A 27995-nucleotide genomic window follows, 5' to 3' on the forward strand; every position below is an offset into this window, starting at 1 on the left:
CTAGATCACAGTTTCTCATTTTAAAAATAAAGGGCCAGACTTCATGATTTCCGAGTTTTCCAAATTATTACATTTCATGATTTTTTTTAGAGCATCAGAAAGTAAAGAGTGTAGCTAAAATCTTACTTTCTGTGCATCGAAACTTGTTTTTATTTAACTGGATGGATAACGCTCTGAAACTGAGAGTGTTAAATTTAACTTTGGCTTAATGACTCAAAGTTATCATGATTAACTATGAAGTAATATGTAGGTACCCTTAGGAAATATAGAGGTGTATAGAACTATTTGCCTCAAAACTAAATGACACAGTCTATTGTCTTTTTAAAAAAATGATTGTGCTTGTTCTGATTTTTTTTTTAAATGCTTGCTACTTTTTAAAATATCTTTTCCTTCCGCTTCCATTGTCTACCTCTAGCTGTCCTTTTTTATATTCAATTTCGGTGCACCTAATGGGCTAGGAACAGGGGGCTGTAGATGAAGCAAGTCGGAATTAGGTCTGAAGTTGGGGTTAATAGTCTCTAGGTGAGGTTTCAGGAGGTACTCCTGTGAGTGAAGACATTGGGACTTGAGGGAAGACTTGGTCATTGCCTGAGACCTTTGGGGTGTTCTGGCTTGCAATAAGTAAGTCTCCAGTAAGTACAATATCAAGGTACATGGCACTTCCCATTTATGGGAGAATGAGAATGAGAGCAGGGTAAGAATGACTTAGCCCAAGGGACTACAGGAGGGCTCAGAAATAGAGAGGGGTCACCAGGAGGACAAATGGGCAGGTCTGTGAGAGTGTCAAGGTGATTGACAGGCCCTGCCAGGTCTCATTTGTGAGGCATTTTGGCTTGACAGCCATTACTACTTCCTTTAGAAAAAGCAGATACTGGGAGATTTGCTGGGCAAGATTGAATTAGGGCAAATGGATGCTGAATTTCTAGTTAATTGTTATCCCATGGATCCTCAGGGCCACTTGCAGAGATTAAGAAAATGTAAATTGGTTATTCATTTTCTGTGTGTTTACATGTAAATGCTACTTTATGGCTTGCAAAATACAGTATTGTCCATTTCAGCACAAATTTGGACGCTGACTAATTTGCTCTTGTTTAATCCGCAAGCTTGGCAATTTTGGAAAGCCTCCCACCTCCTCCATCCTCCCTCCCCATAGTCTCACCTCATCGTCCAATGAAGCCAAGAATGTTATATTAGGCTATAAAAATATCTCTGGGTTTCTCTAAGCTTTTCTGAAGTTTTAAAATTAATAAATAAAAATAGTTGTCACATAAGCCAGTCTCCCGTGAGGTACTCTTTGCTGTGTTTTCTGGGTACACATGGAATAAAAGCAGTCAGGCCCAGTGCTATTCTGGGACCACAACTGCCTAGGAGAGGGACAGGAGCTCCGTCTCTATCCAGTGTCGTGTTCATGTAGCTCTTGAGGGTGATGGGAAGATGTGGAGAAATGATAAATTAAAGGAATGGGACGGTGTATACTTCTTCTTCTGGCATGGGAGTTCAGTGTGCCACGTTTGTGTACCCCTTGTGCTACCTTTGATGCAGGACAGGGCACATGTCCCCGAGTCGGGGGACCGAGCCCGGCACTGAGAAGAAGAGGGTCCTTTGGCGGAGAGTGTAGAAAGAATTCAACACACACGCCAAAGTAGGAATCAGAAGAAAGTTCATTAGAAAAGAGGTAACGCTCCACAGACAGAGTGTGGTCTCCCCTCAGAGACAGAGTGAGAGAGCCTGAGAGACGAGGGCCGAGTAAAGAGTACCGAGAAAAAGACAGTGAAAGAACCTCCCAACCTACCCCCCCTGCCCACCCCCCCACACACTGATCAGGGAATTCAGTTTGTATATCATTCTTTAGTTCCTCTGAGTTAGTTTAGAGATATGGACATACAGTGAGGAAGGGGAAGGGGAAGAGAATGTAGCATGAAAAGGCAGAATTTGTATTGTGCAAGGCCTGCTGGCAGTTCCCAGCCTTTAATCCACAGGTTCTCCATGGTTTTAGCCATAGGGAATGAATGATTTTATTTTATTTTGTGTAAGGCAGCCTCTTAAAGACTGTTTTTCCTGTTTCCCCTTCACAGGTGTGGGGAATAGGTTGTTAGCAATCCCAGCAGAAATCCTCCATTGTTCTGCAGGTGTCCTCCTGGCCTGGCTGCAGGGCTGATCAGCATATTGCAGTCTCTGAATGCAGCTTGATTTAACACTTTAGTTCTCCTGCCTCTTCCCTACGGTAGCTTTATCTTCTCTTTTAACACAGTCGGGATGGATGAGGATGGCCACAGTGTGAAAGCAACTTCCGCTTTTTTCCTTTCTCTCATGCTGGCCCCTCCTCACTTCAAGAAAAATACTGTCATAATTAAGTACAGGATTCTGAAACAGTCCCTGTAGCAGCATAGCCTGCGGCCTTATTTATTCAAGGCTGTGGATTGACTTTCTCTTTATTGATCTAGACTGATAATCATGCAGTCCGTTGGACTGCCTCTAATTATTTTGGCTATCTTAATTATTGGATTGTGCATGATCTATTCTGTTCAAATAATTTCTCAGCAAAAAGAATTGAACCAGCCGAGGAGTGCATGCATCTACCTAGTTCCTGTCTACTTCTGCCTCTAGCCCTTCGTGTCATGTTAAATGAATCACTCTGCTTCCCTGTTTTTCATTTTCCTCTCTGTGAACACAGAGAGAATGATATTTATCTTGTGGTTTATGATTTAGGGTCACTAAATATCAGGCATTAGCAAACTAAATTGTCGCTCTCAGTTTGATAGGGGCATCCATGGTGACTTCATGTAGCTTAAATCTTTTTTTTTCTAATTACAAACTTTCATAAACACATTCTCCTTGTAGAAAATGCAGAAAACTCCAAAGAGGTAAACAAAAATCATCTATAACCCTGCAACTTAGTTACATAACCCTATTAAAAGTTTGATTAATTTTCATTCAATCTTTATGTAAATATATACATGAGCACACATTTGAGATAATATGATGCACACTGCTTTGTATCTCAGATTAAGCCACGAGAATCTTCCAACTTTAATCATCTTTAATATCTGCACAATATTTTAACGGTGGGTGCATAGCCTTCTAGTTAATGAATCTTCCCAGCTCTCATATCTCCTTATATGCCTTTTTTTCCCCCACAACTGATAGAATCATCTATCTAAAATGAAACTCGATCATGTCACTTCTCTGCTTAAAACCGTTCTGTGGCTCCTGATAACTCACTGGATGCGGACTTGCAGGTCGGGGAAGCGAAGGCGTCTTCCTCCTGGTCCCTACCGGCCTGCCATCTTAGTGCTTTATCTCTCATCACTCTCTGTCTCACACTTGATAGGCCCACAACACCAAGCCTCCTGTCCATTGGTCTCTGTAAACACTCCTTCCTTCTATATCTTTGCTTTTGTCTGGAATGTCCGTTCCTTCCCCTAATGCCATCAAACCTCCTGCCCCTTGACCTGGCCGACCCGCCAGGAGGCCTCCTCTGACCTCCCCTCCCTGGGAACCTATCTCTCTGGGCAGTTCTGTTGTGGCCTCTTCATATCTCCTTCACTTAAATGACTGCTGGCCCCCTACAATCTGTCCTCCGTACGAATGAGGTGTTTTCCACTCGTTTGTTTTAAAAAATCAATTTTGATCATGTCTTCTCCTTGTTTATTATCTGCAATGACTTCCTTTGGGGTTCACCATAGAAACCGTCTCGACCTGCCTTCAGGCCCTCCAGGGTCTAGCCCTTCTGTACCCCAGGCCTTCCTCTTCAAAGCCCTGTACACGCCCTTCCTTCTGCCCCACAAGGATAGTCCTTCTCATCCTTGGAACCGCAGCCTCCTTGGACTGCCCCTTGTTCTGTGGTCTCAGGGCACAGCGTGTGTCTCCTTTATATCGGAGCTGTAATTTTACACGTTAGTGCTACTATAATGCCAGTGTCCTTCACTAAACTTTAAGCTCTCTGAGGGCAGGCACTGTGTTCGTTTCTATTCAGTTTATATGTGGGATCGGATTGGGGGAAAGTCACAAGGTCCAATAGCTTAAGTTATTCAACAGTTAAGTTAGATGTGACCAACTGGGGTGAAGCAGGAAGCATGTATTAAAGGTGATCATGCATAAAGAGTACCTGGTCTCTTACAGTCCTTGGAATACCATATGACATGGTATTGCCAGCCTCATTTGCAGATTAACTAAGACTCAGCAGGTGGTAGGGTTCTAATCTAATGTTAAGCCAACCTCCAGGATAGGGAGAGGCTGTGGAACCAAGAGCACACTGGTCCCGGCTGTCTGTAGGAAGTGATGGACCTCTTGGCGTGTGGTTGTGGCATCCCACATGTTTGTTTGCAGTGTCTCGGGATGCGTTTTGGCAGCTGGCTGGCTCATCGTGTGGCTTTGAACCAGCCAGGCAGGTAAGTGGTGCAGCCAAAACCAGGGAGCGCTGCGAGGCTGATTTCATCTGTGCACATTTGTGCTTTTCTGGAATTTAATGATGCTCTCTGAGACCTTTTGCATCGCTCTGCACAAGTAGGGGCAGGGGCCTCAGAGGGCACAGTGCTCCCAGGCAGGCAGTCACCAGATGCTCAGACTTCAGAAAACTCAGGTACTTCTGAGCCTGGCGAGGAAATGGAAGTGGCCTTTCTGCTTCCAGTCCAGGTGTAAGTAAGTGACAGCAGAGGAGGCTGAGGACTGTGGCATGACCTGGAACAGCTAGCCCCAGGCTTTGAAAACCAAACAAAGGCAAAAAGAAGTCACTGGTAAAGAGAGTAATCCATAAAGGTTGTTGCCAGAGAGTTTAAAAGAATTTCTTCAGAAGTTTCTAAAATTAGATTTTTCTTTTAATTACCTAGTTATCCTTCAGAAACTTGGAACAGTCCCATCCCTTATCAACGTATTCCCTGTCAGTCATGCACAGGCTCAGACTTCTGGTGCCGAGGGTGATCCTTAAGTAAGAGGCAGCTGGAAGTTTTTCCCCTTTGGGCTGAGGGGAGTGAGAAGAATGCTAATGTGCTGGGCTGAGCTGAGCTGATGGCTGAAGGGAGAGGCCACTGAGCCCAGGGCCTGGGGGCAGGTGGAGGGGAGACAGGAGGCACCTGAGGGGCAGCAGGCGGGGATGCCGACCCCCAGCGTGAATGGGGGCTGGCTGCAGGCCCTTAACCTCTAAGTTTTGTGATTCTGCTACACTCTGTCTGCCCTCCGGTCCTTAGTGCTGTATCCCCAAATGGCTGATTTAAGTGATGCTTAGTAAAACTGCTTATTGGCACTTTTTCTTTTTTACGCCCAGTTGTCTGTCATTCATACTGCTTGGTGTAAAATTAGGGCTGGAAATATTTCGTGGGCATGTCTGATGAGATGTGGGCTGAAATGTGGCTCTGTGTGTGTGTGTGTGATAATGTACAATGGGAAAGGTAGTACGATATAGATCTGAGTTATCCCATCCTCGCTTTGTCCTCCAACAAGGACTCGTTAGGGCTAGGTGTGATAAACACAGGTGGTAAACAGAATCACAGCTCCCCTTCACGCTGTCATTGGAATTGGACCAAAAGTATTTATATTTCAGGCTCAAACACCTGATGGTTGTTTTGACTATTTTAACTATGTGGGTAAGTGGGTGAATTCTGGTAGGAGGCAGAATGGGGACTTCGGTTTTGCGTGTGCAGTGTGTGTGTGTGTGTGGGGGCAGTTCTTACTCCACACGTAGAGCGATTCTCATCAGGAGGGAGCAGCTCCATTTGGTCGAAGGTGAGGTTTTTCTTTCTTGTCTTCGCTCTAGGTGTTAACCACTCTCCCACCCTACTTCCAACCTTCTTGGGCTCCTGTGTGTCCAGGGCTCTGGGATTACAGGGAGGTGAACTCCCCCCTTCTTCTCCCTGCTTCCATCCTTCTAGCACCTTCTTTTCCCTCAGCCATTCCTCTGCCCCAGTCGGGACTTTAGGCAAGTGAAAACCTGCTCTCAGCAAGCAGGGAAAGGAGTCTTCATGGATGACAGTGCTTTCCTGGAGTCCTTGTTTCTGCTTCTTGTGGGTAGAGGGCAGAACGAGAGCAAACGGGATGGAAATATGCAGTTAATATTACAGTAACAGCAATGCCACATGTCGGTCCTTGCCTGCCTGCTTTGTCCTTGACCATTTAAGAAGACTAATTAGGCATGATCAGATACAATCATAGTGATATCCTCATCTGACAAACTCTGTTAAGATAGCTAAGAAATGGTTCTGGAGGCACATGCAAATTCAACGCCAGCTCTGTCACTTGTGAGACTTTAGGCAGATTATTTAACTTCTCTGAGCCTCAGTTTCCTCCTCTGTAAACCAGAAGTAATGATAGAACCTGTCTCATGGGAGAAATGTGAGTCAAGTTCTCGGCATAGAGCCCGGCACGTAGTAAGCCCTCAGTAAATTATTATTACTATTCAGTAATTTGGGCGTAGGTGGGTGACTTAAGTGGTCTGTGCCTTCTTCTTATTTGTAAAAAGGGAAGACTATCTGCTCTGTGTAACTTACAGAGATGTGTGAGAAGGCACTGTGAATACAGCGTAAGAGGCTACATAATAAATAAGTGCATGATTATCCTTTCCCTGTAACTGCACTAACGCAGTTCTTGTGGTCTCAAAAGTGTGCTTATCTGCTTTGGATTTATGTCATGATTTAGCAACACCCATGGAGTTGTTCGCGGAACCAGAACACATGGGAAATAGTGATAAAGGCTGCTGAAAGCAGAGGGCCCCACCCTGTCGTCTTTTCTGCCTGCTGCAAATGGCTTTGGGGTTTGGCTTCTTTTTGCCATAGGTTCTTGCAGCTGGAAGGTGGTGAGCACCATCCTCTGCTCTTGTTGGAGTGAATCCTCGATCACCATTCAGTTCGGAGGTTTTACTTCTTGTCCTGGTACCTACCATGACACTTAACCGTGAGAGGGTGGACTGAAGAAGTTAAAGGAAATGAAGTTCAGACTTGTCAGTTTTGCTTGATGATTGCTTAGCCTCGATCATGACTTAGAAGAAGTAGAGCATGTTTGAAATCAGTTAATATTATTTTTTGATCTCATTTCCATAACCTATCAAAGCCCAGGAGTGTAACTCGATCAATTATAGAGCCAGCTATAGAACAGGCCCTCTCTTTAGATCCCACAGGCTGCTTTAAAGGGGCCGCTACTTTCCATTTATCTTAATATGTGTCCGTGACACATCCCTTCATAAATCCGGCAGCCCATCTGGTGAAGGGGACATGAGAACATTGTTCACAATAGCAAATATATTTAAATTTTTTTTTACAGTCTGAGCAGAGCTATTGCCCTTGTCTATATTTTCATAAATTAGCTCTACCAAACATTGCTTTCCTAATCTTTATGTACAGTAGTAATTAGTCAATTCAGTTTGATCCAGGGTTCATTTTCATAAGCGAAACAAACTTCTGAAAGTGTAGCTCAATTACAAGGATTCTATCAAGGCACCTGGAAGGGGCCACCAGTGCATTGTTTTAAAGGATAATTTGCCTGGAACACTGCCAACTCATTCTAAAATGGGCAGTCTTTCTCCAGTAAGTGGCTCTTTTTTGCGTATTTGGGAAATTGCTAAAGCCTTCCATGCTTGTAGGTCATCATGTGGCGGTCTCTCTCTGTCTCTCTCCACCCTTCTCTTTTTCTCCATGTCTTCCTCCTTTCTCCATCTCCATTTCAGAGTTTCAATTAGTTTCACTTATTTCATTTTTTTTTGTTTTGTGATGTTATAGTCTAAATTCAGAAAGTAGGTCCTCTGTTTAAAAGTACTTGCTAAATAAATGTTTGTTGAACGAATGACTAAATGAATGAGTGAAAGAAAGAATAAATGATTGACTTTTGATGGCAAAAATGTAGTCACTGAGACTTGGCAATTTTCTTTCTCCCAATGCTGGAGGTGAAGGTGGAATTACAAGCATAGCTGGCCCCTAAACAACACGGGTTTGAATTGCATGGGTCCTCTTATATGCGGGTTTTCCCCCCAAAAAATACAGTCAGCTCTGCTATCCATGGGTTTCCCGTTCTTGGATTTAACCAACCAGGGATAGAAAAGAGTATTTCCCCATTCCCGGCCATGGTTTCCCAACTGCAGATTGAAAATACTGTTTTCCATCAGGATCTGTGGTTGGTTGAATTTGGGATGAGACGGGCTCACTGTAAAGCCAAAAGTTATACATGGATTTTCTACTAGGAGGGGGTTGGTACCCTAACCCCTTTCCCTCTGTTTGTGCAAAGGTCAACCATATATTATCTCATTCAGTCCTTGTGACAGACAATTCTATGAGATTGTGTCACCCCTATTGTACAAGTGTGGAAATGAAGGCTCAGAGCAGTTGAGTTTATTGCTAAGTCACACGGCAGGGTTCCAAAGCCAATGTTCTAGTTTACATCTTTGCATGCTGCTTCTTATATGTACATATTAAATGCAGGGAAAAGAAACCATGTTCCCAACTTTCTCCCAGAATTTGAGAGTACACAGGCTTAACCTTTGATTAAAGAAATCGTATTCATTGATGTTCACATTAATTTAAAAAGTTGTGATAGAGAGGGAGGAAAGCTTAAATTTGCTTCCCAAACTGTTTGTTTGCCTTCCTGGGTCCGGGAGATTTTAACTTCCGGTGTGTATTAACAACAGCTTTAGACCCATGGACCATGAAGACAGCTTTTGGTCAGATTGTATCGACCTCTCTGAGGTCAGCATGTTGTGACCAGAGCAAGAATAACCAGCAACAGCTGTTGGCCTCATCCCTGTGACTTGGTCTCCCTTGTGGGGAGGAAACACCACAGTGTGCTGTGTCTGAACACACACTGCACGGATGGCTGTATTCAGTTTCACCAGAGTCGGGGTTCAGGGAACAAGGTATGGGCTGGGGTGTCAGTTCTCGCCGGTGTCTGCCTTCCACAGAGGGAATGGCATCATCCAATGGCATAATTATATCCCTTTTCCCACGTTGGCGACTCTGAGGTGGAGGGAAAAGAATAGGAAAAAAGAATTTCCACACTGTGGTTCTCGCATCTCCTGCTTGAGAGGGAAGGTAAAAGGTAGGAGAAAAGAGGAATGGGGAGGGAGAGGGAAGCAGAGAGCACTCAGCTGGGCTGACATCCCCCATAAGCAGCACAAATCACACCCCCTCCTTAGCCTCCAATCGTGAATACCCGTCCCATCAGCTGAGTCACGGACTCTACGCCATGAAGATTCTGAGAAGCTGAGGATCTCTGGCTTTAAAGTTTTAAATATTTTATTACTCGTTACTGTAGATACAAAATCATAACTACATTAAAGGAAATTTAAAACTCAATTCAGGAAACCAGGGGTCATCCACTAACCTAAAACAAATGACAGTTTCCACCTTCGCATAAGCTCGGGCCTGTTTGAGCACTATTATTTCTAGTTTTCTTTACTGCCACTTAAAAAAAAAAATAACCAACTTCCTGCAATGATGTTTACTATCACCACAACAGGTTGAGTCAGTCAGACTTGTCACTGAATCCTCCCTCTTTGTTCCCTAGAGATGATGTATTTATAGTTCATGGAACTTGCCTGAGTCTTGACTTTAAGAAATAGTCCAATTGTCTGGGTTTGTTCAGATAAATAAAGTAGCAGTAGTAGTAATAATGGTGGCAGTAGTAGTAAGTAGTAGTAACAGTAGTAATAGAGACTAATACTAATAGTATTATATAAGTGTCTCATTTACTCCTTCTATGAGATAGATGAACTATCAGTGTCCATATAGTATAGTCGAGGAAACTGATGCTCAGAGAGGTTAAGTAACTTGCCAAGGGCACACAGTTAGTGATTGGTGAAGCCAGAATGCAAATCCAGGCTGTCTCGCTCTGAAGAGAATATAGAGTAAATGTAGATACTAATGCTTCACACTACCAAGAAGTTGATTCTGTATTAGTAATAAGAAACAGTTACAGCAGGACACGATAGTATATTATGGAGAACATCCAAAGAATAACTTTTATTCCTTTCAGATACATCCTTCATGAAACATTCTTGCTTTCAGTTGCTTCTACTCTGACAGGAGTCTTACTCACCTTCCTCTGGAAATCTCCTGTCTTAGCTACAATAGCCACCAGCCACATGAGACTGTAAAGCACTTGAGGTGAGACTTATTCAAAAGGAGATGTACTATCAGTAGAAAACACACATGATATCAAAGACTTAGTATGAAAAAAAGTATTTAAAATATCTCAATAATTATATCTCAATAATTTTCAAAATATTGATTGCATGTTAAAAGAACATATGTGAAACTTAATTTCACCTGTTTTTTTTTTTTTTTTTTAGTATGACTGTCAGGAAATTTAAAATTATCTATGTCACTTGCACTATAGTTTTACTGAACAGTGTCACTCTGGATTTACTTATTTTGTACTTCTCGCCTTTCAATTCTGGAGACTTGATGATTTGATGATAAGTTTGCCCTCGGGAGCTTCACTTTCAGGACTTGTTTTGGTCATTTGAAGCTTAAAAGAGAGCATTAAGCTGCTAAACTTACTGTACTTGGTTTATTTATCTAAGTGAGGGTATTCATACCCATGACAAGAGGTAGAGAGGAAAACATTTTCCTTTGTCTGCTTAGTACCCAATTCGCTCTGAAATTAAATCTCTCTGACAAGAACATGGCAGCTACCTTGCCTTATGACCCTATGATTGAGCTTTCATTTTAAACTAGGATGTGTGCGGGCAGAGCTGATAGGAAAAGAGTTCTTTGCTTTTCTGCCCGCGGGTCAGTTATGGAATTCCAAGTTGCCTTTGAAATGTTTTAGGAAACAATGCAGACTGTTCACTGACCCTTTCATCTGCTGGAGAACCTGAAGCCTCAGTTATACTGCTGTTGTCAGCAGTTGTTATTGACATCTCTTAAACGTCACAGACCCAGAAAGAAGTGAGGCTCAATTCTTCAGGAACTGGGGAAGTTCAGAGGGAAGCAGACTATCAGATTTATTAGGAAATGACAAAGACTAAGTAACCAAGAGCCAGACAGTGTGGCTTGACCTCTAATATTAAAATGAAGCCAGAGAAGGGAGTTAGCTGCATGGGCTCCTGTGTTTGGGGAAGGTCTTTTGAATGTGAACCTGGAGGGCGTTGTCTGTTTTGGATTGTTCCAAGGCGAGGGCTGTACACAGAGGAAGGAACGAGTACCTTATGGCCAGGGCACATGTCTGGGAGGCTGGGCATCAGTCATAGGTAAGAGTAATTGAGGTAAGGGAAGGAAGGTAATAGGGACCTAGAGCCTGTGTTTGATTCAGTGGGGGAGCTGACGGTATATTTCTGGACAGGGATAAGGCAGAGCCTGACTATGGAAACCTAGGTGTATTGTTCTCTGGAACCTTTAGAGATGGATGGTCTCACCTTCTGTTTGCCTAAGTGTGGAAGCTGACACATTGGCATAGCATTAAAGCTACCTAATAAACCATTATGTAGCACTTACTATGTGGCAATTAATTTCGAAAGAAATACATAATTCTAAATAAATATATAATTACATTATGACAAGTAAAACTATTATAGTAATCAATTTAAAGAAATATATTAAGTTAATGATACTGTAAAAGGTAGGTGGATGTAGTGAAAATCTGAAAGGCGAAAGGTTTTCATCTTCTCCATTACAGATGGGTAGCTGGGGCTCAAGAGGCCTCAAATCTTCACACAACAGCTTTATCTAGCAGAGGCATGCAGGGTGCATTGGAGGGTGGGGAGAATAGGGGAGGGAAATGATGATGGGTGTTTTGCCCCGAGGTGGTGAGGGTGCAGAGGAAACAGGAGAGCCATTGATGGGCCATCGTTTGGGCAGCTGTTTCATGTGTCTGCCCGGGTTAATTTGTGATGCCCCTTTAGGGTACAGACTCTTAGTATTTGGCAATAGTTCTATATAGTGAATGGGAGTGGGTGCCAAGAGATAAGTCATAATTAAATGATGATGTTTATTGAGTGCTGAGAGTGAACCATATCCTATGCTAAGTCCTTGAATTTCCTCTTTCATTCCTCACAATAACCCCATATAAAGTATCTGCCATTATTCCCCCTCTTTTAAACAGAAGAAGGCTCTGAGAGGTTAAGTAATTTGCCAAAAGTCACACAGCTGGGATTCAAATCCAAGTGTATCTGACTGCAAGGCCTTTAGCTACCACATATACTGCCTCTTCATTGACTGGCACTAATGACTTTTTACAGAACCTTCTGCTGTTACTCACCTTTCTCTCCCAGAGTATGGGTTTCTATGACTTAGCCTGGGATTTGATTCATCTCTCTAAGCACCAGAAACAGCAGAAATTCACCAGGCCACAAACTCCATCCCTAACCTCTGTGTAGCATGTTAATAGATCTTATTCTATGGTTTATATCATCATTCAAGTGCCTCTACTTGGCCCTTTAAGAAGCTCATTAATCACTAAATATAGAACACAACTTGTTCTTTTCAACCCTCTGCATGTTTCTTCCCCCCATTGTGTGATGCCATCTGGTGCAATGAGATCATGCTTTTTGTGTTCCTTTTCATAGAGCCGGATTCATTACTCTCTAAACCCGGAAAGCCAGTTAATTTCCAAGTTTGCATGCGTGGCTTTGAAAAAATTTGAGTCTAATGCCTCCTTGTGGATTTTCACAGTATCACCCTTTAACATAACATCGCATGGATGTTATGTCTTACCACCATGGGGTGTGCGTGTGTGTGTGTGTGGTGTGTGTGTGTGTGTGTGTGTGTGTTTGCCTTTTATCAGAAGCCCCTAATTTGTCTTTGACAAGCCATCAAGCAACTACAGGTCTTTTCCTGTGTGATTTTTGTCAAATTTCATTTTGTCTGTTTTACGTGTATGCTGCGGGAAGCCAAATGTTAATAATACACTTTCCTCTTTGAAGCTATTAGACTTTCTGCTATGGCATGGAACAAGTGCCTAAGAACAAGGAAATAAAGCAGCTGATGGCAGGCCTCTGACACATGCCGATCTGTCCTTCACTCCCACTTTCTCTTCTAATTCTGCCTGAAGTCTCTAATCATCTTCCAAGGGAGTAGAACACCAGGGTTGTAGAACGTTTTCTTGCAAACTCAGCTGAGGAGCCCTGGGCTCGCTACCAGACTCCCAGACTTTGAGATCTTTGAGGACTGCTTGTTATTGTCCAGGCCAGACCTTGTCACTCTCCCTACTTCTTTTCTCATCTCATTTCAGGGATCTTGTCAGTTTAAATTTAGCCTGGGAGCCTAGTGGGAAAGGAAAGGTAACTTGGTGATGTGTGCACTGCTTACCTCATTCCTGGCACTTGCCAGATTCCCCTGGGGAAGCGGGAGAGCACTGGGCCGGCTGCTCACCTCATTTCTGCTACTCTCCCTGCCCACTGGGGTCATGCCCGTTCCCACCAAGGAGCCGTGGAGGAGCTGGGCCCTGAGGATATTTGCAATGACGTAAAAGAGACTACACATTTCCCTAGCACAGGAGTTGTTCTAGGGGCAGCTCTTCTGGTCTCGGGGAAAAATTTCTCCCCAGTCTACCCCCCAATTCCAGCATTAAGTATTATGCTTACCCAAATCCCACCAATTAGGGATTTACTTGCATCTATGAGAATGTTTTCGTTAACAGCTGCCAGAATTAAAGGATTAACACTCACTCACATCTCTTTAAAAGTTAATCTAATCAGATTGCATTTTCTCAAAACAACTGACCAAGATGATTCAACAGTGAAAGAAGGAAGTTTTGTTGTATTTTAATTTGACAAAAGGTAGATACTTTTATGAGATTCAGAAGACTTAAGGGGGAAAACAGGCCTTTATTAATTTATGGAATAAATATATGAGTTGGGAGGGAGGGCAGGAGAAGGTACTAGGTAAAGCAATGGGTACACTTGCCCATTTCAAAATATTGTGCCTAAGATGGTCATGTAACCAAGAAAGGGAGGAGATTTTTCCATATTATCTTTTCTCTCAGGAGCCAGAATGCAGGTCAGTGAAAGTCATATCTAAGAATTACATCAGCTGGCTCCTGTGGGTTGCCTGGTGATTTACTCACTGCCTAAACCACCATGTTGAAGGTTGTCTTTATGGAAAAGTGTCTTCCAGTTTCCAGATAATGCACTTCCTAATGAACTTTTTGATGCAACCCGTTTGAGAGTTAGACATTGGATCAAATTCAGACATGTGTCATTTATCTGTGTTAATATTTCAAGCTGATTTCTCCCAACCATCTGTATACTTTTAGGCCGTTTCTCCTTGAGGACTTTTGTGTTTAGTTATTACATACTCAGTGTTGTAACACAATTAGGGGAGTTTAGATTCTTATCAAATTTAATATATTCAAAAATAAAAAGTGATTTAAAAAATTATTTCATGTGTTAGGTTTTTACTGCTCTGACTTACCTTTATTAATGAGAATAATCAAGAAATTCCTACCCCCTCCCCCATTCCAGCCTGTTTAGAATACATTATTCTGCCTTAGGGCTCCAGAATTCTATTACAAATGCACAGACTAGCAAATCGCATTTCTTGTTTTCTTCAAGGTATTGCGCAACGATGCACAGCTATCAAGTACCACTTTTCACAGCCAATCCGCTTACGAAACATTCCTTTCAATTTAACCAAGACAATACAACAAGATGAATGGCACCTGCTCCGTGAGTATTTCTGGGAGAGGCTCAGACTGGAAATAGTGTCTTTCTGAATGAAAATATTCCCATCAGTCCTCTCAGGTTTGGAGTGAAAGATGCTACACTGATCACATGTGAGCCTCTGGGCCCAATTCGACCTGGTTAGAGTCTTAGGGAATCATTTCACTATGTTGTAGTCACAACTCGTTTACACATCAAATGTGTGAAACTCAGGCATGCGGCTTTGTGAGACAGTGCAGTGTACGCCTCTGCCTGCCCTGGTGGCATCTGTACACAAGTGGCTTCCTGAGTTTTTTCCTTACCAAGTCATCGAGTATAAGGTCCTGCTCAGTGTTAACCAAGGAGATTATACCATAGATACTTTTATCTTATACAGTATTCACTTTGGGTACTGTGTCTATCTTGGACCTTGATATTTCTGCTAAAATATTTTTATGAGTGTACGTTGTAATTTTCTCAGAGGATGTCTGTTACCTCTACATCTCAACAGCAGGTACTACCCTTTTTCACTGTCAGGAAAATGTGAAACTCTAGAAAGGGGCATGCAATGTGATGCTTAAAAGGGCTGATATTTATCTGAAAATTATTTATTCATGCTTCCTGGTGATAGGTAACTCAGAAAGCAAATATTAGAATAAATTCTTTTCTGTGTTTACCCTAATCCGCGGTTGACATTGTTCTTTTCCAACAAAATCAGTGGCAAGGACTTCAGTGATCTCATTTGGTGGCTAAAGCCACTGCAGAAAACCAAGCAAGGTCTCATTTTCTAAGTAAACCTCTTTGCAGATCAAAATATTCTGTTTTGAATCTCAAATGCATAAATGGAAGCTCTGCTGTAGTGGTCTAGTATTATAAATGTTACGATTGGCAAATTTAAGATAAGGAAAGTCATTGGCTAAAATGTGGTTTATTTCTTAATAGTGTGACTTCCTGAAAATTCTTTCTTGCTGGCTGATGTTAAGGATCATTTCTCAGCAGATCTGAATTAGTCTTATCTAGGCCTTTTCTTGTATATTAATTCTTTATGAGCATATTGGGAATTCTTTGTCTTAATCATCTGTCTAGAAAGCCACATACTCACTGTTTTTAGTCAGATCAGAAAAGATCATCACAGGATCCTGAAAAAGAACTTCATCTCTACACAGAGTTTATACCCTGTTATTGCCCAGCAAAACCAAATTTGAGCATTCTCCTTATAATCCTTTTTGAAGTTCTCATGGAAAGACAGTTTTAAAAAAATCTTATGATGGCTCTTTCTAAGAAAATCACACTTGGTGATCTGTACTGTGTTTACCAGAAGAGTTAAACATGTCTGATACCAATGTGAATCCTATGTGGATTATACCTGAACCCTATGCCTTTTAATGGTCATAGAAAATAAAACTTGAACCATAGGGAATATAGGAGATTGTGAGATAAGAGTAGCTGAACTATTATTACATTTACCCTGCTCAGATGTGGATGTCTCAAAACGACTTATACCCTTAACATTAAATTCAGCTTCTCTAAAGGATCACTGTTCCAGGCCCCTGGCTGCAAAGAAGGTCTACACTTCTGGTCAGCAATGGCCTGCTTTAATTTAGATGCTCTGAGTTGGAAATGAGAAATTTCCCGAGAAGAAAGGGATGGTCCATGTGTGACTAGGAGCCAGACTGGAGGCTACCGTAATCCTCCCTCCATGTAGCACCCCTAAGATGGCCAGGAGCCACACGCACGTATAACGAGGTGGCTGGAATAGAGCAGCCCATGCTTCAGACAGTGGGTCACGCCGCTCGCCATGGCTGAATGTGTACACAGGTGAGAGGTAACTCAGGAAAGCAGACCTGTCGACTGGCCTCAGGAGCTGCAGACCTATGTTTGGGATCTATTGTTTTAAGAAAGATCATAGAAATTTAGCTAACAATTTTTGATGTTAGCTTTGTTCAAAAAAAAAAATTAAAAAAAAAAAGAAGGACAAAAACAGACAGAAGTAAAGATAGCAGGACAATCAGAGTGTTGCTTGATGGTAGCGATCGGAGTGGAAGTGTGTCCGAGTCCGTGGAGCCAGTCCATTCCCTGGTTTGGCCTAAAGACGGAGGAGGGGCAGTGTTCCTGGCCCAGTGAGCACAGTTGTGTTTGCGTCATAGACTAAACTTGACGGTTGTGTGTACAGTGGACACCAACCTGGGGAAATGGGTGCTTGGGTTGTGGGGCTGGATTTAAGGGGAGAGGGTGGTTATGATCAGATGACTTAAATGTGTATTTTGGACCCTATTTCGGTCACCACAATTGCTTACACTTTCTCAAGTCCTTTCTGAAACCAGGCAGGAATAGATGTACGTGAAAAAAGAAAGTAATTGGCATTTGTGGTACTCAGGGAAAACCATATGTCACAATAGCTCACTTTTTAGGCTCTTTCTCCAAAGTCAAATTAATTACAGCCATTTCAGTGGTGGTAACCTACATTTAAGGATAATGAAGACATTTTGCAAAGCTTCCTTGCTCTCGGGTTACTCAGTAACTTGTTCTCAGTTACCCAAGTTGAACTGGCATTGCCCTCTGGTCTGTTCTCTGCTTGGTATGGACTTCCGCATGGACTCAGGGAGGGTAGACGCAGACCCCTCAATTTGTTACACCCAATCCATCCTCTTATGAAATACCTGGGAAGAGAATGCCCTAAACCACTTTGGCCTCGTGGGTTGTAAGCTTGTCATGTAACTTGTTAATCTACACAACATATACAAAGCTCTTCATTCCCAGTTGTCAATAACTGTCCTTCTGTTTATTATTTTGAATGTTCGTTTGTGTTTCGAGATTAGATTTGAGAAGAATAACGGCTGGCTTCCTGGGCATGGCTGTAGCCGTCCTGCTCTGCGGCTGCATTGTGGCCACGGTCAGTTTCTTCTGGGAGGAAAGCCTGACCCAGCACGTGGCTGGCCTCCTTTTCCTCATGACAGGTACGCCGAACCCCTTAGACGCCTCTCCCGGCAAAAGTGAAGGCTGCTCTGCATGCAGCTAGTGTCAGTTCGTTATTTCTCCATTTATTTTGTTTTCATTTGTGATAAAAACAACCAGCAGGTCATTTGGCTTTGATGGGTAATACAGAATTTACAGAAATAACTGTTAGAAAATGCATCCCTAATTTCTTCACTGTGGCCTGTTGAAAGGTTAGATGGGTCTTGGGTTTAATTACATATAAATCAGCTCTGATTTTCTATCCCATTTTTTGATACTGCACCCCAACCCTGGCCTGGATTCTTGGCAGTCAAGGACCGTTGCATATTAGGAGTCAAGGACCGTTGCATATGAGGAGACAGAGAATGATAGATCGCCACTGCCCGTCGTCCCAGGCTGAAAGTCAACTCCGAGTACATCTCTTAGTGATGGTGTCATTTTTACATGCAAAATATTCATTCATTTCACTGCACGGATATTTTTTTGAGGATTTACTATATACCAGGCACTGCTCTAGGTACTAGAGACACACGAGGAACCAAGGCACACAAAATCCTTCTCTGTTGTTGTGGGGAGACATAAACAATAATTTATGGTAGTGATCAAAGCTATGAGGAAAATAAACAGGGCAGAACAGGAGCCCCAGGGAAGGCCTTGCTGAGGCAGCGATTTCTGAGCTCAGTTTTGCGATGCAGCCGTTGGCTGGGAGTGTGCTGCAGGCTGAGAAAGCCGGAGGGAGGAGTGCCAAGCCCTAAGGCAGGGGACGGGCTGGTGTGTTTTGAGCCACAGAAAGACCAGTGTGGCTGGAGGGTGGGGAAGGCAAGGATAGTATCACCCTGAGGTGCGAGAGGTAGGCAGTGTCTTGGATTCTAATCTAAGGAAGCCACCGGAAGAGTAAAAGCAGAGAAGTGACTTGGTCTTGAAGCAGGAGATTGGAAGGGAGGTATGTGAAGACATGACTGTGGCCTTTTTGATTAGCAGGTGAAGGATATTTTTGTCCATAAAGGAGTTAAAAGCTGAGTGATAGCTAACAGTGACCAGAGGTGACTGCAGGAAAGAAATCTTTCCTTCTGCTTCTCCACAAAAAAAAATTAGTGTATTAATGATTAGTGGATGCCAAAGTATGCTCGGTATCAGAACTAATATTGCTCTAGATGTAAAGCCATTTTGAAAAAGCTTATTCCTATTAACCTAGAGTTCTGTTACTCAAGTGACCACAGCTGGGTTTTCTAGCACGTCTCACTGTCGGAGTCACTCACTCAAGCCCGAGTTTATTGGAGGTGCCAGGACTTGCTCTGTGGCTGATGCCATTTTCTGTCAGTCCGTCTTTCAGGGCTGACAGGTAGGTGGCACTTTGCTTTCTGGAGTGGTCAGCCAGTCAGCCTAAGAAACCCAGTTCACAGGCAGGGGCCCTTCCTTCTCATTCCCTTCTGCCCCTTTCCCACCCTGTGAGTAGTGTGGGTTGTCACCGGAAGCACCCTGACAGAGCACTCAGAAGTCACGTGGCCCCTGAATACTTGTGAGCAGCAGTTTTCCAGATTTGGGGGACTGTACAGTGGCGGCCAGGACTATGACACAGGGAGGCTAAAATTCTAGTTCTTGAGGTTTGGGGGGAAGATTTGAGCTCTCAAGACCATTCATCGGGTACCCGCCTAAGGGATTTGTTTAAAATCCAAATTATAGAATGAGTGGGTGAGGGCAGAAAAGAATCAGATTCCTTTATGCCTTTGCTGGGGCTCAGTGGTCATTAAAAACCTTTCCTGTTTTCTTCTGTCGCCTTGTGAACTGAGCCCCCGTTTCCCTGACTCTTGCCTTTCTATACATCAAAGAAGTACAGATTTGCTTCCCCCAACTCTGGAAAGGCCCACAGCACATTTCCTGGATGGGAAAATGAGAGGAGCTGTGGATGATGAAGGCCTCAGTCGCAGTCCAGGCAAACCTGGTTTTATTGTGCATCACAGATGTTGTTTTTCTTAAAAGTTAAAGGCAAGACCCACCACCAGCAAAAAAAGTTACTACTTGCTTTTTTGCTATACTCACTTTATTGCTGTGGTCTGGAACTGAACCGCAATACCTCTGAGGTATGCCTGTCGTTTTTAAAGGACACTTTTAATATGGGTGATACCTGAACAATTTAGGATGCTCTTAGCATATAAAATAACTGTTAACAGTAAAATAAATCACAGCCATAAAAGCCCAGCCTGGTGAGTTTTCCTTGAGAAAAGAGGCGGAGGGGCTGGTTTGGTATTAAATGAAAGGGCAGTGGTTGTTCGGCGTTGGGTCGACCCAGAGGAGAACGAGGAGCTGTTTCCTGAGCCCATTCACCTTTCCTTGATCAGCCCTCACTTCTGATCCACATGTGGACTGTAACTCTGGGCCAGACTGGCTCAGAGGTCCTCAGGATTTATCATCGAAAGCCTCTGTGCAATTGTTAAACAAACACAGAACAAGCAAAACAATAGCCACATAATAAAAACCCCTAATAACAACAACAACGACAACAACAACAACAACAACAGCAACAGCAACAACAGCCACCCAAGCTTATGAACTTGCAGTTTGATGACCTGTCCTGAACGTCTAACAGACACAACACAACACCATTTTCCTTCTTGTGCTTTTTTGGTTGCCCGAATGACATTTTTGGAATAAAGGAAATATTCATGTATAAATCCCATGACCTGAAAATTTGGTTGTTTAAATACTTTGCTTATTCTGAACCAAATATTGCCCATGTTTTTTGCCTCATTAAAAAAAGAAAAAGAAAAATGTTTGGAACCATCATCACCTGCAAAGTATTTAGTCTTCAGGGCTTCTAATTAACAGCATAACACAAGCATTCCCCATTGCTACATTGTTCTCTATGCAGTTTTTAATAGCTGCATATTCCTCCATGGAGTGGATATGTCATGTTGTAGTCGTCTGTTCCCTTACTGTGGGATTTAGGGAGGTCTGTTTCAATTTTCTCCTACAAATCATGCCTTTCTATTTCCTTTACAAACACCTAGACAACTATGTTAATTTATTGCATGAGGTAAATTAGCTGTAGGATATTCACATTCAGTAGGGGAAAACGAGAGCTCTAAGGGTTAAAGAATTGATTGTAATTAAGCTGAAGTATCTTCAGCAGCCCTCGTTAGAGTCACTCCCACAGATTTTTGATGCTAAATTTAGCCCCTTCTAATGCACTATCATCTTATTCTCCACCTGAACTTATTAGCCAAAACTTCAGTGAAGAACATCAGTGATGTGACAGTGTGAGATGTTAAAATGGAAACTTTGAAACAATCTTTCTCCTGCCTTCTTGCATACAGACAGTTCTTGATTACCTATTAGTGGAACAGCCCTGCTTCCGACTGTCAGTTCTCATTGGGGGGGCCAGGTTCTGTCCCCTATCTTTTTCCTGGGGCCTCTCAAGGGGTCCTTTAGAAGGACCAAGGACTGGACTTTCATCTCCCAAGGGCTCTAAGTGTAGGCTTTTGACTTGATGTCTTCTGAGGTTCCACACACAGTCACAGAGGCTTACACAGAGAATGGAGGAAACAATGCTCATCTTTCAGCTGTAAACTGCTGCCCGTTATTAGAACATGCTGCTTTTAGGGTGCTGTGTGTGAAGATTTCCATCAACATTAAAGGATGCATTTCGGTAGATTGCCATAATCACATAACTATGATAATAATTTGTTATAAATATTTTAAAGGGTTTATTTATTCAATGCAAACCTTTTTAAATGCAGTTTTAATGTCTCCGTTGTAAGGTTTTTATTATCTTTTAACATACTGTGAGTTTCAAAAAATTGGATAAAGAATAGTTCTCCCTTGACAGGGGCCTCATGGCCCACTGGATCCATTTCTTTTCCCAGGCTGTGCCCTGAGTGGCCCCTGCTGATGAGGCAGGGCCTTCCGACCTGTGTCCTGACAGCAGATAAAGAGGAGACAGAGCTTAGGATGCCTCAGCAAAACTCAGGGACAGTTAACATCCACTGTCCATTGATTTTCTTCAATGCATTCAAATAAAAAAACACTTGGCTATCGTAGCCGTATTGAGTTACCTGGGTTATCCACTGATTGTGACTTAAACTACAGGTCCTTAACGCCTTATCTGAAACCCTTAGATGTGTTTTGGAAATCAGGATTTTAAAGTTTTATTTTAGAAAGGTAACATGGTGCATGTATCTATATTATCTAACACCCTCAGCAGAGTCTGAAATCAAATACATTAACATTTCTGCAGCAAAACGTATGAATATTCACACTAAGCTGGATCAATAAGGACTATAAATAGCCTTATGTCATACCAGGTCAGGCTTTACCTTTAAATGAGGTTGCTGCAATCTTTCAGAAAAAGGTTGGATGTTTTTTGGACTTAATAATTGCAGATTGTGGATTTATTATTTATTTATTTGTTTGTTTATTTGATTGATTGTAAAGCTTTGTCTGTCTTTGTTATTCCTGCCCAGTCATTTACTTAGGACGACTTAGGAATGACTTTTTGAGCAATCTGTGAAAAGTAGCATGAGGCATTTGTTGTTGCAAAGTGATTAGAATGATGAGCAGGTCATTGTTTGAAGTAGTGAAAAAAATCAATGTTTATGCCTTTGGGCATTGCAGTTATGCTATTTATTAAGCAGACTGGCCAGAGCGAAGTAGCTTCCATTCCTTTCATCCTTTTAAGCACATCCAAGGAAGATGGTGCAAAGAGTAGCCCAGTTACTCTAATTACATCTTGCCAGCTGGCCACAGGCACCATGAAGATTTTAGGGAGGGAAATTAGGTTGATAATCTGGGATGGCAACATAAATTTTCTTCTATTTTGACCCAAAAATATCCCTTCTAGCCCTATAATTCTGTGATATCATGGTATCTTCTATTTAATGATATTGGCCGAAAACCTATTAATATTTTATAAGAAAAGTAGCTGCATATACAGCTTTTCAGAACTAGTAAGTTTTCACCTTTTTGATGGTGCTCCCAGCAATAGCCAGGCCTGAGCTTGAGACTCAAGAACCAATTTCCCTGAGTGCCACCAGCTGGGCTGAAGACCATCAGTGGTAGCCCCAGGTAACTCCCAGCTGGTCAGGGGAGAAGCGAAAGGGAAGGAAAAGCCTAGGAAAATGAAGGAGAGGCGATCTCTCTCCTCATGGATTTTCAGCAAGGACCATTAGATTTGGAACTTTTGAATGCAGGGTTAGTACCTTATCTTTCATTTCCCCTTCCCATACCTTGCATTGACTAAATTGCAACTGAGAAGAGGGTAGCATTATTTAAAATAATTTGCTATGTAGGTATGACCTACGTGGGGCAATTTGGAATGGACTAGTTTCTTAGGTTGGAAGAACTCGGTGTATTGCAGATCTGAATTTTGTTCAGCAAGTTTTGTTGACTCCATGTGCTCAGCTCTTTTAGCCTCAGTGTGGAACTTGTGGGAAGTCTGAGAGGTGTCTGCTACATCCCTGGGATGCGTGCTGGAAAATGGAGTGCAAATAACACTTGGGATTCCTGATCACATCTATGTCAAATCAAATATGGCCATGACCAACAAGAACTCATTCAATTAAGCTACTTCTAAGATAATTAGAACTGGGTCTAGGACATAGTAGATGCTCTATAAATAATTCTTGAATAATTGATTAAATAATATTTAAAATAAAATCGTGCTTAGGCCTTTAAAAGAGATAGAAATATACTTCATACATTGACTACACACACACACACACACACACAATGTTATGGGCTGAATTATGTGCCCCCAAAATTCATATGTTAAAGTTCTAAACCCTAGTACCTCAGAATGTGGCTATATTTGGAGACAGGCTCTTTAAAGAAGTAATTAAGTTAAAATAAGGTCGTTACGGCGGGCTAATCCAATACGACTAGTGTTGGCATAAGAAAAGAAAATTTGGACAGTTACTGAGGAAGGACTGTGTGAAGGCACAAGATGTCAGCCTTCTACAAGCCAAGGAGAGAAGCCTCAGAAGAAACAACCCTGCACGCACATTGATCTTATACTTCCTTCCAGCCTCCAGAATTGCGAGAAAATACATTTCTGTTGTTTCAGCCAGCCCATCTGTGCTACTTTGTCATGGCAGCTCTAGCAAACTGATACACACAAGTACTATGAGGTGTGTATGTGTAGCTGAAGTGGAATTCCACAATATCAAAGACGACCCACGACTAATTATCCAGCCATAACAAAGATGTTCCCATCATTAAAACAACAGCTTTTCTTGGCGTCTTTGAAAATTTTTCTTTTTTTTTTTTCCTTTTTATGAGTGAGTTAGGCCTCTTTTACCAAAGCTTCTTGGAACCATTGGAAAGAATGCCTTGTCTCCTCTCAGTACGTTTCCTAGTAATAATCAGAAGCAGTTCTACCTATCCCATGGGTAATGGCTGTGGCAGCAATATATTTGCAAACTTTCTTATAGATGTGAGGGTCTGAAAAGGAGGAACTCTTAGGTTTGCTTTTTTGTTAATCTTTGCTTCCCTCTCACTCAGAACAACTCCAGAAGCATCTTAGAAGGAGAAAAAAAAAAATGTCACTGCAGGGCAGCCTGTGGGGGCATTTATAGGAAGGGGAAGGGGTACATTGGGGACATATTTGTGGGCTCATCGGTATGCTTTCTACTACTTTCAACTGAGTGTGTAAAGGCAGAAGAAAATTAAGCAGGTTTCATCAAGATTTGATGAGTGCCTTATTCCAAACAGAACTTAAGTGGCACAGAGATGTATATAAATATTTCATGATAAAATAAATGCAAACAAGCCATAAAATTAAGACAAAGGAGCAATCAGTTTTGCAAGGCAAATGGATCCAAGGGTGAAACAAAAAAGGATGCCATAAAGTCCCTGACTTTTGTTCTTGGTGGGTCACTGATATAGCTTTGGGAGTTTCAGCTTTCTGGCAACCTGGTCGAAGAAAGACATTGTATTAGTGACAGCATTGCAGTATTCGTGAAGTAAGCACGAACCAACAGCACCGGGGCAAAGCACAAACACTCATGACACCGGGGCAGAGAAAACCATCCTCCTGGTTAAATCCTCGGGTTAGATTGTTTTGTGTATTCCTTTTTTATTCAGTGCAAACTAGAGGTGTTATGCTAAACTTCATTTTATCAAAAATGACTTTATGGAGTTGGCCCAGGGAAAGGTGCTAATAATATCAACCTCTAGTAGAAACATAAAGGGAGTGTATACAGAAAGAGAAATCCATGACAATCTGATATATATATTTTAATTTAGTGGTATAATACCGAGTATGAGATTCATTAGGAAGTTTTGGGAAATGTTCTTGCTCTGCGCTATATTTTGGAATAACAGAAGCACAGAAATTTGACACTGTAAGGAACTTCAGTAACCAAGTCCCCCATTTTTTTTTTTTTTTTTCTAGCCGAAGAGACTAAGGCTCAGGAAAGCTAGGTAATTTTAAGGTGGCACAGTGATTAATTGTGATCTGGGAACCAGAATACACATTTTCTGCATCCAGCACAATGCATTTGGACATCAAAGGATGCTTAAAAGTCTAAGTTTGAACTCAAGCTTTCAGAGGTCATTAAAACTACTCCCTTGTAAAAAGCCTTGCTTTTAGGCATTCAGCTGTGTGCAGACAGTTAAATGAAGAATGGAGTTGTTTTTCCCCTGAATAGGCCATTTTTCTATTATTATGTTGTACCTGTTGATACTCCAGAGATCAATTTTTTTTCTAACTGCCTTATTGTTCTATTTCTAGCATTCATTAGAAGGACCCTGTTATATATATAAACATAGTCTTTGTTTTGGCGCCTGTGAAAAGATTTATGTAGATATAAGAACATTTACTCTTAGCAAGGTTTGAAAAGAGCAGAGGAGTATTCCAACCCCCCACCCCACTGGTTCATTCCTTTATGAAAGAATTGTTTCCACCATGATCTTTCTTTGTAGAACTCAAAGTGATATGTTTGCCATTATAATCTGCAGCAAGAAATTGAAAGATAAGATTTTATTCTTTTTAGAAAAACAGAATCACTTTAGAGTTTAAAAACAGAATTAGGGAAAGAATAGTCAATGTCAAATTATCTCAGATCGAGTGTCCTTTTAATTTAAAACATTTCTTTTCTCAATGCGCATTTGGAAAAGGATTCAGGCAATCTGCTATTGTGTGATTTGAGTGGATGTAGAAGTCCAATACTTAAAAATTGCTGCCTGCTCTTAGTTTGTTGTTCTAGTAGTATTTCTTCTGATCCCCAAAGTTCTGATAAAAGGGTTACTTTTAACCCTCTCTTTTCAGTTCCCAAATCCGAGTCTTTATTTCTTATGGAGAGGCTGCATTCATCCCTAAGGTTACCAAAGCAGTTTTCCAGCAAATAGGTGCGGCCTCCACTGTACACATAGATAAACCAAAGAACGAAGAAGATAGATGTGTAGGACTTGGAACAGAATGGGACGTTCTCATACGTCACCGGGGGCCAATTTCTGTTTTTATTACCCATCTTCAGTTCGGCCATGGCCTCATTCTGATCCCCTGCCTATCCAAAAAAAAAAAAACACCTTTTGGGGCCATTGTGGTGGAACAGAAGCATTTACATCCTTGGAGTATCACTTCAGTACTAAAAATCCTGTGTTTGGAGCATTTTTTATCAGAGTCTCAGTTTTAGTGTTTTCGAAGGACAATTATACATACATGTGTTGGTATAAAAAAGTAAAATGTTGGGTCTATATTTTCTTTATGTCACCCAAATTACTTACATTCTGAGTGGTTGAAATACATGATTGCCTTACTCCACTATTTTACATTAATTCTAACTTCCTAGATTTAATTTATATTACTTAAAAGCTTTTATTCATTAAAAAAATGAGAACAACAAAAAAAAGTGCAATGATCTGTTGAAGTTCTAGTATGTACCAAGCTCTGTGCCTTAAAAGATGATTTAGCACTTGTAAAAACTTCATTTAAAGTATTATTTACAGGCAACATGATAAATACTGATAATGGTAATTTAAAAAGCAGACTTTATATGATTACAGCGATGTAAAAATGTGTCAAATCACATTTAGAACAAAGGAAAATGAAGACTGTTTTGTATTAGATTTAAGTGACTGTAGAAGATTTTTTTCCCTTAGAAATAATTAGAATTTTTATTAAGTTGTTTTTAATAATAAAAAAACAAATATAAATTTAAATATACATACTATTCAAGCAAGATAATTATGAATAATTCAAATTATCAGAATTTTCCCCTGTGTTCTTCACCCTATATCTGCAGACTGAGCCTACAATCTGGCACATTAGGGTTTTGCCAGTGTTTGTTGAGGGAAGTAATTCAAGTCAAAGAGTTATGGTTATAGGTCCTTTATTAATTTGGAGTGATTCCCTTTTTGGTTGATTTGATTTTCACAAAGGCCTGTCTGGCATTTGCCTTGTAGGAGATACAACTTTAACTGACCATTCTGTTCTTTTCAAATTATTTATAGGAATATTTTGCACCATTTCCCTCTGCACTTACGCTGCCAGCATCTCCTATGATTTGAACCGGCTCCCAAAACTAATTTATAGCCTGCCCGATGATGTGGAACACGGCTACAGCTGGTCTATCTTTTGCGCCTGGTGCAGTTTAGGCTTTATTGTGGCAGCTGGAGGTCTCTGCATTGCTTATCCGTTTATTAGCCGGACCAAGATTGCACATCTAAAGTCTGGCAGGGACTCCACGGTATGACTGTCCACACTCAAGCTCACTGCTTGGCGGCCCGTACTCCTGAGGGAACGGAGAGAAGTTTGTATCAGGATCCCAAGCACAAAGTGGTTTTTTACATTCCAACCTGTTGCCTGCCAGCCCTTTCAGGATGACTGATATAAAAATCATGCAAAACCTCCATACCTTTCCAAGGACAAGACTACTGTGGATTCAAGTGCTTTAATGACTATCTATGCTTTGACTGTGAGAAATAGGGAGCAGTGTCATGGAACACTTCTAGGTTTAGAAAAAGAGGAAATCGCAATGGGAAAATTTGTATGATTGCCATTTATTTCAGAAAGTTTGTATATAATAATTACCTGAGAGTCATTTCTATTTGCAAAAAGGTTCATAACAAAGTAAGTATAATTTTCTTGTCATCGTACCATGCTTGTTAAATTTTAATGCAGCATCTTCAGAACTTGTCCTAAACGGAGTCTTGTGTCAGCACCAAATGTTTGTGTTTGTGGATGTTCTTTGTCAAAGGAAGATTCTTCTTCTTCTTCTTCTGTTGCCTTATTTATTTATTTTTTAACTGATGTCTTTTCTCTGTCTTTGTACTAGAATCAAAATTATAAGAAAAACAGATCAACTATGTAAGAGCTAATCTGTGACACTATGCAGTATTGTTTGAAGTCCTATCATTCAACCTATGTCTCTTTATGTTAATTGGGTTTCTGCATTAAATGACGGCCCCATTGTTAACCTGGGTGTGTTTTCCTGCGTTTCAGCTGTGGCGACAGGTCTCCCTAAATCATAGGAACAGATGAGAACCC

General features: G+C 41.5%; 1 protein-coding gene across 5 annotated transcripts in view; it reads left to right on the forward strand.

Moving 5' to 3' along the window:
* Window positions 1-27995, forward strand: part of TMEM178A (transmembrane protein 178A) — a 46921-nt gene that overhangs the window by 16208 nt on the left and 2718 nt on the right. For 3 of the 5 annotated variants that reach the window (XM_036224285.1, XM_036224286.1, XM_016142251.2), the window contains 3 exons: window positions 14471-14584; window positions 17377-17514; window positions 26960-27924. In XM_036224285.1, the coding sequence (XP_036080178.1) occupies window positions 14471-14584; window positions 17377-17514; window positions 26960-27201 (494 nt within the window). In that variant the 3' untranslated portion in view covers window positions 27202-27924. Of the gene's footprint in view, window positions 1-14470; window positions 14585-17376; window positions 17515-26959; window positions 27925-27995 lie in introns of those variants that run through there. The other 2 variants (XR_001596578.2, XR_001596579.2) reach the window with 1 other exon arrangement.

Source organism: Rousettus aegyptiacus, unplaced genomic scaffold (genome assembly GCF_014176215.1).
Source record: "Rousettus aegyptiacus isolate mRouAeg1 unplaced genomic scaffold, mRouAeg1.p scaffold_m13_p_7, whole genome shotgun sequence".
NCBI classification, from domain to species: domain Eukaryota; kingdom Metazoa; phylum Chordata; class Mammalia; order Chiroptera; family Pteropodidae; genus Rousettus; species Rousettus aegyptiacus.